This window comes from Myotis nattereri (assembly GCF_964212035.1).
Source record: "Myotis nattereri genome assembly, chromosome: 4".
NCBI lineage: Eukaryota > Metazoa > Chordata > Mammalia > Chiroptera > Vespertilionidae > Myotis > Myotis nattereri.
Window position 1 is genome coordinate 10,109,752 of NC_138079.1, and position 12,444 is coordinate 10,122,195.

The window sequence follows — 12,444 nt, forward strand, 5'->3', positions numbered from 1 at the left end:
GAGAATCTGAGTGAATGCCTCGATCACAGCAGAACCAGAGGGGATTGTGCAGCTGGATTCACGGAATCTGTAACCGCAGCTGAACAAGGGCTTTTGGAATGAGTCTGGCCGAGTTCCAGGTTGAGTCCCGTGGAGCAGATGGCTTCTCTCTGGGACAGTGAGTCATACATGAAGACGAGCACATTTTTTCATTTAATGTTATCGAAAGGGAGTTTGTATGTCGTTATGGGGTGTCTGGGAGGAAGGTGACTTGGAAATCGGACAGCAGCGTGGCATGAGGAAGCAGGCTGTGCACGCGCACACACTCCTAAAGGGCGGGCTGGTAGGTCGTGGGGAGTTGGGCGCTTGCCAGGCGTCCTCTGCCCAGTTGCGGGCACGTTTCTTTACTACCCCTAAGTCAGATCTGCATTTTCAGAACCCTGGTTACAAAATGTACATTTTCCCCTTTCATTTTGTTTCTCTTTACTGTACACATGAGTTTAAAACTTAGTGTTTGTGGTACGTGAGCAGATATGCCAGGTACTGGTTCATGGGATATGAGAAATTATTGCATTGGTCGTTAATATTTGAGAGTTTGCAGAGCCCTTGGCAGTGTGGCTTAGCAGTTAGAGTGCTGGTCTGTGCACTGAGGGGTCATAGGCTCAATTCATGGTCAAGGGCACATACCTGGGTTGCAAGTTCAACCTCTGGCCCCTGCCCCAGTCTGGGCACATGCGGGAGTCAACCCGTTGATGTGTCTCTCTCACATTGATGTTTCTCTCGCTCTCTCTTTCCCTCTTCCCCTTCACTCCCCTCCCTTCCACTCTCCCTAAAAATCAATGGAAAAAATATCCTTGGGTGAGGATTAACAAAACAAAGCAAAGCAAAGCAAAACAAAACAAAAGTTTGCAGAGTACACTGCTGTACTAATGCTATTTGAAGCGGGAACGCATTTGTACTACTTTCCTTCTGGGATAGATGGCACGTCCTACTATGGGGAGGCTTTTCTTTTCATTAAGAACTGACTTGCTATTCAGCAGGACAGCACCAGCTGTCATCTGTGTCATTGTGAATGTCTGTAGCACATCAGCATCAGAGACGGACTTCCCTTCCATCCTGCTCGTAGGACCGCAGTATTAGTTGCTAGCCTCTCCTGGTGACAGCTAGGGTGCTCTTTGGGCTACTGTGTTAGAACTTTCCGATATGTTTTTCCCTTAAAGTGATGGAACAGGACTGATACCATTTCCCCACTCAACTACACTTATTTTAAAATGTGCAGTCGAAGCTTAGCCAGTGTGTTTGTTCTCTTTAGCCCAGTCATAGAAAGATGCGTATTTTTCTGACTAGAAAATGTCATGCATAGTCGTTGTGGACAAAAGCAAGTCGCAGTCTGCTCACGCAGATATAAACTACTGTTCACATGGCCCTTTCTCTCACTGGCATAAAAGTATGGGCACATTTTAAAAATTAACGTGAATACCATGTAAATACGCATTAAAAATACTCCTGTGCCTGGCTGGTGTGACTCAGTGGTTGAGCATTGACTATGAACCAGGAGGTCACTGGTTTGATTCCAGGTCAGAGCACATGCCCAGGTAGTGGGCTCCATCCCCCAGTAGGGACGCGCAAGAGGCAGCCAATCAATGATTCTCTCATCATTGATGTTTCCATCTCTCTCTCCCTCTCTGTGGTCAATAAAAATATATTAAAAAAATACTCCTTGTATATTTTAAGAGTCTCTGAACCAAAGAACTGGTAGAGTGGCACATGCCTGTTCAGAGTGAGGGCAGGGCAATGTTTGTGTGCCTAGCGCCCAGCCCAGGCTGTTACATACACTCTCTCCCTTCATCTTCGGTTCCTAGGTCATTGTTATGAAGAGGTCCCTGGGCGTTGGCTATGCAGCAGTGGACAATCCAATCTTCTACAAACCCAACACGGCCATGCTGCTCGGCGATGCCAAGAAGACCTGTGATGCACTGCAGGCGAAAGTTCGAGAATCCTACCAGAAGTAAACTTCAAGCTGCTGTCTAGCAGCAGGGGAACTTACGGGAACAGGCAACGGAAGTATCAATGTAGACAGACAGCCGATGCCCATCTGTAGCAAACAAAGCTCCTGCACAGGAAGGAAGACCCTGAAGAAAGCAAAGCAATTGCCGGGAGATTTTTCAAGAGCATATTTAAAAAAGGATTGAAAAAATTCTACATGTCTTTCTGTGCATTTCTTTTTGGTGTTATAAATCAAAAGTATTTTATAAAAGGAGAAAGAACAGCCTCATTTTCAATGTAATCCTTTTGGATTTTTTAAAATTCCTGCTCAGTAGCCAGTAACGTTTTAAGAAATTAAGCCTAGGATTTGAAGACTTAACCAAAAACACAGATCTGAAAAATCTGACGCAGTGTCAACATTACAGGCACCTGCGTCAATGGTTTTTCCAACAAATGTGACTAATTTGAAACTTTCATCAACTCCGGAGCTGACCTCTGACCTTCAACTGTCATCTGAATCAACCATATCAAATTGGGTTTGGTTTTTCAGACTTTAATTTCAATTGTAGATTTCAGGGGTGTATTTTCTCACTTCTATTTTAATATGTTAAAAGACTAGGTAACCTTCCAGAGTTGCTGGAAACAGTTAAGCCATTTGCTTTGTATGTTTCATTAGGATACCAATGAAACATAATGTGAAATCAGTATTAGTTGTATTTTTTAAAACCCCATTTCTAATCGGAGATCTCTTTAATTTCAATCAATTTATAATGTGTAGTACTGTACTAAGTGCACTTGAATGGAATTCAGCTATTTGCCTAATAAAATGAGTTCATTATGTTTGCACATTGATGTAGCAATTGTCTCTGGCGACAAAATGCTAACATTGAATAGCTCTGCTTGTTAGTAATATCCGGGGAAGACTTGCTACTATAAAGTAGATGAAATTAATCTGTCTTAAGGTTCACAAGAAATCCTTTTTTTTTTTCCACCCACAAATCAGAGTGTGCTTTGAGGTCTTACGTAACTGATCACATTTGGGAGAAATGGTGGCACGTTTTTTCCCCCTTTAGCTACTAGTGCTTTGTTTAAGCGCTAGGAAAGATCATGTCTTTTTGCAGTAAAAGGGTATATGTCCTTTGTGATGTTGCTATATTGCCAAAAGCTCTATAGAGGATGAATGTGTGATGAGTTTCTTGAAACAGTTATTAATACCTAAAAATGATTTCTAAACCAGAAAAATAAGTGACTGGTGTGAAATTTTTTTACTGTGATGCTCATGTTTATTAAGTTTTCAACTCACAATATTTGTTGGTTTGGTAATCAATTTCTGTTTTGCTGTGCTTGCAATTAAGATTGTGTGTGTGTGTGTGTGTGTGTTTGCACACGTGCGTGTCTTAAAGCAGAAAGGATTCCTTTTTAATTTTTGAGGGATAAATGCAATTTGTTAATAAGACTCAGGTTATAAGTAACCCTAAGACTGAATTATATCATTAAAGTCCTATTTGAAGCAAGTAGATCGTATCTGTATGCCCTTTTCCTTTTCTAGTTGTAGATATACCTGGAAAGCAGTGACTTGGACTTTTTTTTTTTTTTTTGAGAAAATTTCTGCATTCAGTTTAAATAAAAAATAATTATACTTAGATTTTAAATTTATTTTTATAATTTATAGTAAATACTTTTTAGAATTTAGGGTGATCTCATTCTTTGATACTCAGTAATTTTTTGTCATTCGTGTTAATTGAATTGAAAATTTATGATGTAGTTGGTTTTATTTTACTTTTTGATTAGGATATTGAAACTTTTTTGAAACATAATTTCTTAAATCAATACTCTAAAAGGTTGGTGGTCTTCGATTATTAATTACAGTGAAGTCTTAAATCAACAAAGATAATTTTCACCCATTCAATTTATCATCCCTCCTTTTCTGATCAGTCACACACTGAGAATAAATGACAATTTTATTCTTGTATTGTTCACTATATCTTTTTGATATTCAAATATAAATACATTTTTTATTCCATTGTACCCTATTGTCTGGTATCAAAAAATAGGCATTTCACTTAGGCAGTGAAATGCTATTGCAGATTTGTCTTTTAGGCCTTACTAATCGTCCTTTATTTTTTCTGGTTTATTTTTTCTTGTAAAATTGAGAATTTGTGTTTAAGTTGCTCATCTAAGGAAAGAGCGTATGTAAGTCAATGTATAAGTTTTTATGCATTATACATACACTTCTGTCTACCTATTTATGTCACTTTGGACAGTTTCTGGTATATAAATCTTATCATGCTGTAACTCTTTTTTTCCTAGGAATTGGAATAGAAAGGACTAAGAGAGAGGAAGAATCTCTTCCTGCAGGGGGTGCTCAGGCCTTCACTGAGTGGGGGGGATAGCAGTTAAATTTGTGGTAATGGATGTGGAAAGTGGGCCTTGGCCTTGCGGATTCTATCTGAGTCATGACCACCCCGACTTTCAGATTTTGCTGTTTTCTCGTCCAAAGCAAATATGGGAAGTATTATGCACCAGTCAGCTTTAGGGTTTAGCTCAATTTATGTAATCCCATAGACTTTTCTGTATAATTAATAACTCATAACCCATGTGTTCATCTGACTTAGAGGCACATTTTCTAGTCCCCGAAGACATGAGTCTTGCGAATGAAAGCATTTTAGTACTGGAAAGTTGGATAGCTCTGTCGTGCAACTAGGGAGAATAGTTCAAATATCTAATTTATAGCTCTTGCCAGTTTTGGAAAGTCTTTGCCAACAAATGTTATTGGGTCAGAATGGTAAAAACAACAACCCCAAACTCTTCACTCCAGTGGCAGCAACTTGCATAATGCAGCTGCTCTTTAGATTCTGAAAAGAAAGAAGAATTAAGTTAATTAATGAAGAGAAAGAATACTTTTGTAAGTGAAACTTTTAAAGTGTTCATTTAGTAAAGCAGCAGAAATGGTAACATTTGAATTTCAAAGCACTCAAGATTGCTGTTCTTAAACTCTTATCTCTTAGAAGTTACATATTGGGCTAAGGAATTGGACTGTTTTTGTTTTTCCCCCACTACTTAAGGGGTTATAGATATTTAACATGGTGTATACTGTAATTCTGGATGGAAATCTTTTGGATGCTGGTAAAAGAATGATGTAGGTGATGAGACAGCAATTAGATATGTGAAACTCTTACATATAATGATTAAGATAGTGGTAGGAAAAAGTTAGGTCATAGTAGATAATTTCTTTGCGGGGAAGAGTAGAAAATCATATTGGATAGGTAGAGGAAGGCCAGTTTAGGATTATGGAGAACTTGAAAAGCTAGGGCCCTAACTAATGGGCAGATACTACATCTCTGTCATGTTGACGTCAAAGCATTGTTCTGTATAAAATACTTGCACTTCATATTCTTGCCAAAGATCGCAACCTTGAACTTTGCTTTCCAGTTCTTTCCGAAGCCTATTTTGTGAAGAATAATGCTAATGGAAAGGTTGCCGCGAGGATGCGGAGTCCGGCTTACCCCTGGATAGTTCACATTCACCCACAGACCAAGCCAGACCTTCAGGGAGCCGGGTATGTGGGCGGGGTTGCTGGGGTCATTGTGAATAGCGAAGACACGGAGGGACAGGCATGGAGACGTAAAGTGACAGAGCCACGCAAGGCGCCTGACTTCAGGGGCAAGTACACATGTGGCAATAGGATGGCGCAGAGCAGAAGTGCTTGCCTTGGGCTTTGAGAACTGAGGAGGGGAAGTGGATTTGGAGTATGCGGGTGACCTGGGATGATGGTGGCTCGTTCCCGACCCCCATAGTGGAGGTAAGTGAAAAGGGAAGTGAGAGATCAGAGAAGGGAGTCCGAGGTGCTCCTAGTCCCCCTGTGGTAAAGGTGGCATATGAAGATCTACCTTTTCCTTCCCCCTTCCTGTTGCTTTTGGGGAGATGAAGACCACACAGCAGCTCTGGGATGTGGTGTAGGGAATAGCAACAACCCATGGGAAGGGACCGTTTAGACACTGAAGTAGGCCATTGTTCTCGATCCTCCTTTTTCTTGGTTTGGAAAAGCAGAACTTGGGGCTTCTCCCATAAGGGGACAACTAGATTTAGCCAGGGAACTTCTGTCTAAACCAGCCCTTCTCAGGAACTGCTTTTCCAAAGCCAGTGAGTGGCTGTCAGCCAGCCTTGTTCCCCCTTCTTTTTCCCAGGGAGGGGGTGCACCTCCCACAAGAGCAGGGAGCTCACATGAAGGCAGCAGGTCTTGTGGTTGGTTAATTCCCTTCAGACCCTGCGAGTCTGGTCCCCTGCCACACACACAGGGAGAAGTGAGCAGTCACATCTAAAACTCCAGAGAACTGGGAGGAAGTGTGACTAAATAACCCCCTTTATTATGTCAGGAGGGAGCTGATTTTCTCCCCACGGCATGAAACAATGTCACGGTTTTATCTTTAGAACTAGAGGCCCGGTGCATGAAATTCGTGCAGGGGGGAAATCTCTCAGCCTGGCCTGCAATGATGCCAGCATCCTGCGCCCCCGCCTCTGGCCAGAGGTCCTCCCTCTGAGCGGCTGGGGCATGGGACACTGAGCTTGTTGCTGGGGGTGACTGCAAGCCCAGCGTCCCACGCCCCAACCTCTGGCGAGAGGCCCCACCCTCCAAGCAGCTGTGGTGCAGGATTCTGGGCTCACATCGCCAGGGCGCCGCTGCCAGCATCCCCCCCCACCCTGCTATGGGTGTCGCCATCTTTGTTGCTGAGTGACAGTTAATTTGAATATTCCTCTTTTATTAGATAGGATCTTTTGTCACTATAGTCATCCCCCCTTATCTGCAGTTTCATTTTCCATGGATTTAGTTGTTTGCAGTCAATTGTGGTCTGAAAATATTAAATGGAAAAATCTAGAAATAAACAGTTTATCAGTTTTAAATTGTGTGCTGTTCTGAGTAGCCTGTTGTTGAATTCTCACGGGTCCCACTCTGTCCCCCCTGAACGTGAATCATCCCTTTGTCCAGCGTGTACACACTTTACACACTGTGGATGTTGTGGTTATCAGATTGACATTGTGTTCAAGTAACTCTTATTTTTCTTAATAATGGCCCCAGAGCCCAAGAGTAGTGACACTGGCAATTCAAATATTTCAAAGAAAAGGTGTAAAGTCCTTCTTTTGAGTGAAAAGGTATGCATGTATAGGATAAAACAGTATATAAGGTTCGGTAATATACGTGGTTTCAGGCATCCACTGCAGGTCTGGGACATATCCTTCTTGGATTAGCGGAGACTACTACACTCTCCAAGTTTACTGGAATACTATGTGTCAGAAATTACTCCTGGAAAAGGCCTTTGAAAGCTTTTAGGGCTTTACTGAGTCATGGAAAATTTTGTTCTTGCAAATGGTAGCTCGCTAGCTGTGTGGTTTTGTCCCATTGGGTATAAATGGACATGGACATTTAGACACATTTCAGGTCCACCCTGAATGGGGACAACTGCTTCATTAGTGTTGGGTATAAATGTAGTAATTTGGAAACATGGTCTTATAGTGGTTAGAGTCATCATTGTAAATGAGACCAATAGAAAGTTCAAAGGCTATAGCAGAAAATCCTATGAGGATGCTGTACGTGTAAGAAGTTCAGAGTACCTGCATGGGTTTTGGTCTTTGTTGTAATTCATCTTGCCCAGAACACTGTATAGGCAGCACCAAAGCGTGGATTTTAGAGATGAACCCACGATGAGTAATTGGATGATGGCATACCATGAAGGTGCTGCTGACATCTTGAATCACTGTTGATTATACATTTCTACAGTGCATATCTCCCTTTTGATAAAATAAGCACAACGGCATGTTCATAAATATGTTGCCATTCAGGGTGGGGGAAGGGGAATGCATTATTATGTGTGTTCCACATTGACCTCGTGTAGGCAGTTCTCATCACTAACTGAAAGTTTACCTTAGCTTTCAAAAAATTCAAGATAGAAAGACTGCCCCCATTCATGTTAGTAGCTCAATGGGTGGGGAATAGTAACAGTAGTTCCTAGTTAATGAGTACTAATCTTGTGCTAAACAACATCCTGTCCACACATCAGTGGAAAATAGCAGAGTGAGACAAACTCCGATACTGGCTGCTAGCAAGATCCACTTTCCACTTTTTGACGCATGTTAAAAATAGGGAAGGAAAGGATGTCATTCATGGAAGAGAAGAGCCATATTATACCAAACTATTTGAACATATATATATATATTTTTCCCCCCTCTTTTTAAAATTTATCTCTATTGTTTAAAGTATTACAGATATCCCCCTTTTTTCCTATTGACTCTCCCTCCCCAATCTCATCCCCTCCTGAGGCCTTCACTCCACTATTGTCTGTGCCTATGGGTTATGCCTACTAGTATATGCATATATAGGCTCTTTGGTTAATCTTCACCCCCACCCCCAACTCCTTCCCTCTGAGATTCTGCAGTCTGTTCTATGCTTCTATGTCTTTGGATCTATTTATTAATCAGTTTATCTTATTCATTAGATTCCAAATATAAGTGAGATCATGTGATACTTGTCTTTCTCTGACTGCTTTATTTCACTTAGCGTGACACTCTTCAGGTCCCTCCATGCTGTCTCAAAGGGAAAGAGATCCTCTTTTTTACTACTGCGTAGTATCCCATTGTGTAAATGTACCAAACTTATTTTATCCACTCATCTACTAATGGGCACTTGAACTACTTCTAGATCTTAGCTATTGTAAATTGCAGTGCTATGAACATAGGGGTGCATATATTCTTTCTGATTGGTGTTTCTGGTTTCTTAGGATATATTCCAGAAGTGGGATCTCTGGGTCAAATGGCAGTTCCATTTTTAATTTTTTGAGGAAACTCCATACATACTGTTTTCTATAGTGGCTGCACCAGTCTGCATTCATACCAACAGTGTATTAGGGTTCCCTTATCTCCATATCCTCCCCAGCACTTGTTTGTTGATTTATTAATGGTAGCCATTTTGACAGGTATGAAGTGATACCTCATTGTCATTTTAATTTGCATCTCTCTGATGATTAGTGACATTGAACATCTTTTTTATATGTCTCTTGGCCATTTGTACTAGTATGTCCACTTTGGAGACGTGTCTATTTAGGTCTGCCGGGGTCCAACCCCAGCGTTCCAGGGGTCCCCAAAGGTGTGGACGGAGTCGGCGAAGAAGGAAGGACACGGAGACAGTGTTCAGTTGATCAGCAGCCTAGCCAGGATCTCCAGCCAAGTTCTGGTCTGGATCTCCAGAGAGATTCTGCTCTGGATCTCCAGCCAGGGTCTGTGTCCATGTTCTCTTGCTAGGTTCTCCACCCTCTTCCTACGGTGGAGTCCTATCCGTCCCGAGTGCGGGGCGCTTACCTAGGGGTCCCTGTTCGGGCGCCAGATGCTGGGGTCCAACCCCAGCAGGTCCAGGGGTCCCCAAAGGTGTGGACGGAGTCAGCGAAGACTATCCACCCTCTTCCTACGGTGGAGTCCTATCCATTCCGAGAGTGGGGCTTACCTAGGGGTCCCTGTTCGGGCGCCATATGCCGGGGTCCAACCCCAGTGGGTCCAGGGGTCCCCAAAGGTGTGGACGGAGTCGGCGAAGAGGGAAGGACACCGAGACAGCGCTCAGTCGATCAGCAGCCTAGCCAGGATCTCCAGCCAAGTTCTGGTCTGGATCTCCAGAGAGGTTCTGCTTAGGATCTCCAGCCAGGTTCTGTATCCATGTTCTCTTGCTAGGTTCTCCAGGTTCTCCAGCCAGGTTCAGTCACCAGGTTCTTGTCAGGTTCTCTTGCCAATTTCTGTAGTCAGGTTCAGTCCAGGATCTTTTGCCATGTTCTCTCGCTAGGTTCTGTCTCTAGGTTCTGAGGCCAGTTTCTGTCCAGGATCTTTTGCCATGTTCTCCCCAGCGAAGTTCTGTCTCTAGAGAACGTTCTGTGTAGGTTCTGTGCCTCGGTTCTGTCTCTCTCTCTGTCTCTTGCTGTCTTGTTACATCTGTATTTATACCAGTTGATTCAATCCTATCAATCTCTATTACAAAGGTTAGGGCGTTTCTTATATCCATACCAGGGAGTAAAGATTATGTAGCTTAAGCATGATTGTTCGTAGTTAAAGTGATTAATTACCCGCCTGGCACTTAGTTAAGAGGTTTTATTCCCTCCCACCTTTCTCAGATACCTTGGTTAAAACACATAGTGCCAAGAAGGTGAGCAAACATATTAAGAACAGTATGCCATATATGCCAGGTCCTTTGAAACAGCAAGGATGGACCGGCTCCCGGCATAGGTCTTCTGCCCATTTTTTGAATATATATATTTTAACCCAGTTAAAATTCTAGTAGGAGGATGCCAACCCCTTACAAAATGATAGGAAGGAACATCCACACCTTCATAGTCTGTAACACTACCGAAGTTGCTGGTTATTCCACCATTCTCTCTTTAAGCAGCTGCTGCCAGTTTTGCCACAAACACAAAAGCCTAAATCCTGAGGATGCTTTTTCTACTTAGAAGCAGAATAGAGATGGCTTTGCAGCAGATCCCCAGCCTTTCTGGTTTTGCTTCCCAGGACCATACCTGCTCAACCTTCTCACCTGCTGTGACATCTGACACCTTCCCGTCTGACAGCCAAAGCTGTTTGCTATGAATTTTCATCTCCCAGGTCACAAACTCAAATGTGCTAACATATGAGTTGATTTTTCTATAACTGAACCTAATTCCTCTCTTGAGCTCCCATTTTCTTGGGTGATGGAAACTTGACCTTCATTCAGGGTGTTTCATTCTCCTCATCCTGCTCCTGGAGACACATCTTTATTCAGAGGCAAAGTGGAGTGAAGAGCATGGTGAATTACACAACATTAAAGGGTAAGTGGAGTGGTCGGGTGCTTGGTCTTTACCCGTCCAGGCTGGCATCCTTTGAGATGTATATTGTCCTATCTGGTAACCAGTGTATATTGGTTATTATCTTTGCACATTGACATCTTCATATTCTTCTTTGGCCTTAAAGGAAAAAGAAGTTACAGGATGTTTAGAGCAATAAGGTAGAGGATATGGCAGTCTCACTATATAAAACATCCCACTACCACTATCTATACTTAGGATGAAACTTTTTAAAGGTTTTTATGTGAGAATAGAATATTAATGTTATTTCCACAAAGAAAGTAGTAGGTGCTCTATTATTTAAGTAACTTGAAATGAATTGAGCCAAATGCTTTTAGTCAAAGCATTTGAAAGAGCCATTTATTCTCCTGAGACTAACTGAATTGCTTCAGATATCTGTATTTTTAAAAATTTAGCGAGACATTGAGTTGTTTTGGGAAGGGTTTTTTTTTCCTTGCCCCTTTCTCTGTGAGGAATATAAAATGCTCTAATGTCCAATTTCTACTAGTTTATCAGCAGTGCTTTGGTATTAAATCTATAGCGAGAAGTTGAAAAGAACCATGCATTCATAGTTGGAGCACATCTGAAACAAAGACAAAAAAGTCTAAGCACAGCTCTTTTGATAATTATTGTCTTTTTAAGCACACAAGTTAGTGTTTCTAGCCCATCTAATTTTTTTGTACTAATGCAATATATATTAAAAAATACTAATTTCTGTATATGTTATTAATTGTACTTTTCACTGGAGAATTTGGAGCACGAACAAATATCACAATCTTCCCATAATTACCCTGTGGCAGATGGAACAACAAGAACCATATTTTCTGCCAATTAATTATATTCCTTTCTTAAATTACAAGTGCTTGGTCATTTCAAAAAATGTCATGGTTCCTATTTTATGCGTAAGCTTTTTGCTCCTCTGGAGTAATATTTTTTCTCCCACAGAAATAAAGGAAGCTGAGTAAAATGGAACAAAAAAGATAAACATGTTTCTAACGGCCATGATTTAATATTTTCAGGCCATTACCTGAGCATGAAATTGAATTGATTGCAAGGGAGAATGTGGGCAATAAGGTAGAGCTTAGCATAATAGGTGCTCCCAATGCATGAGCCTGTGTGATGAGGGGCCCCGTCACAGTGAAGTGTGCTGAGCATGGGACATTCACTCCCCATGGGGTGGGGTGGGGCAAGGCCCTGGGGAAAGAGAGAGTGTTCATGAGATGGGTGAAACCCAAACCACCTTAATTTTTTCAGATTCCAAATGGGCATAGGGGATGTCCAAGGGGTGAGGAACCAGCAATCGTTGGCATGCGATTTTTGGGAGGAATGTGGAGTGAGGAGTTGCAATTCAAATGCGAAGCCACCAAAAAGCCAATGGTAGCATTTTTAGATCATAAGGTGATGTGAGAAATCACTTATACTTGAAATGTTTTGAATTCTGTTCCCCCCACCATTGTCTCGGTTTGGTCTCCCAAGCTATAAAATACATGATGGAGTGGCCATGAGAAGCCCAACCGTTCATTACTCATTGGGTGCCATGTGCTGTTCCAGGTAACAGATACCTGTGACATGGTCCCTTCAACTATAGTATGGGATCATATAAGGGTGATACAGTTCTGTTTTGGTGTAA

At 41.9% G+C, this 12,444-nt stretch overlaps 1 protein-coding gene across 1 annotated transcript in view; it reads left to right on the plus strand.

Moving 5' to 3' along the window:
• NNT (nicotinamide nucleotide transhydrogenase) overlaps positions 1-2,811 on the plus strand; it is a 72,203-nt gene extending 69,392 nt beyond the window's left edge. Inside the window, exon 21 of the mRNA XM_081089004.1 lies at positions 1,842-2,811. Coding sequence (XP_080945130.1) covers positions 1,842-1,991 — 150 coding nt within the window. The 3' untranslated portion in view covers positions 1,992-2,811. The remainder of the gene's footprint in view (positions 1-1,841) is intronic.
• The last annotated feature ends 9,633 nt before the right edge of the window (positions 2,812-12,444 follow it).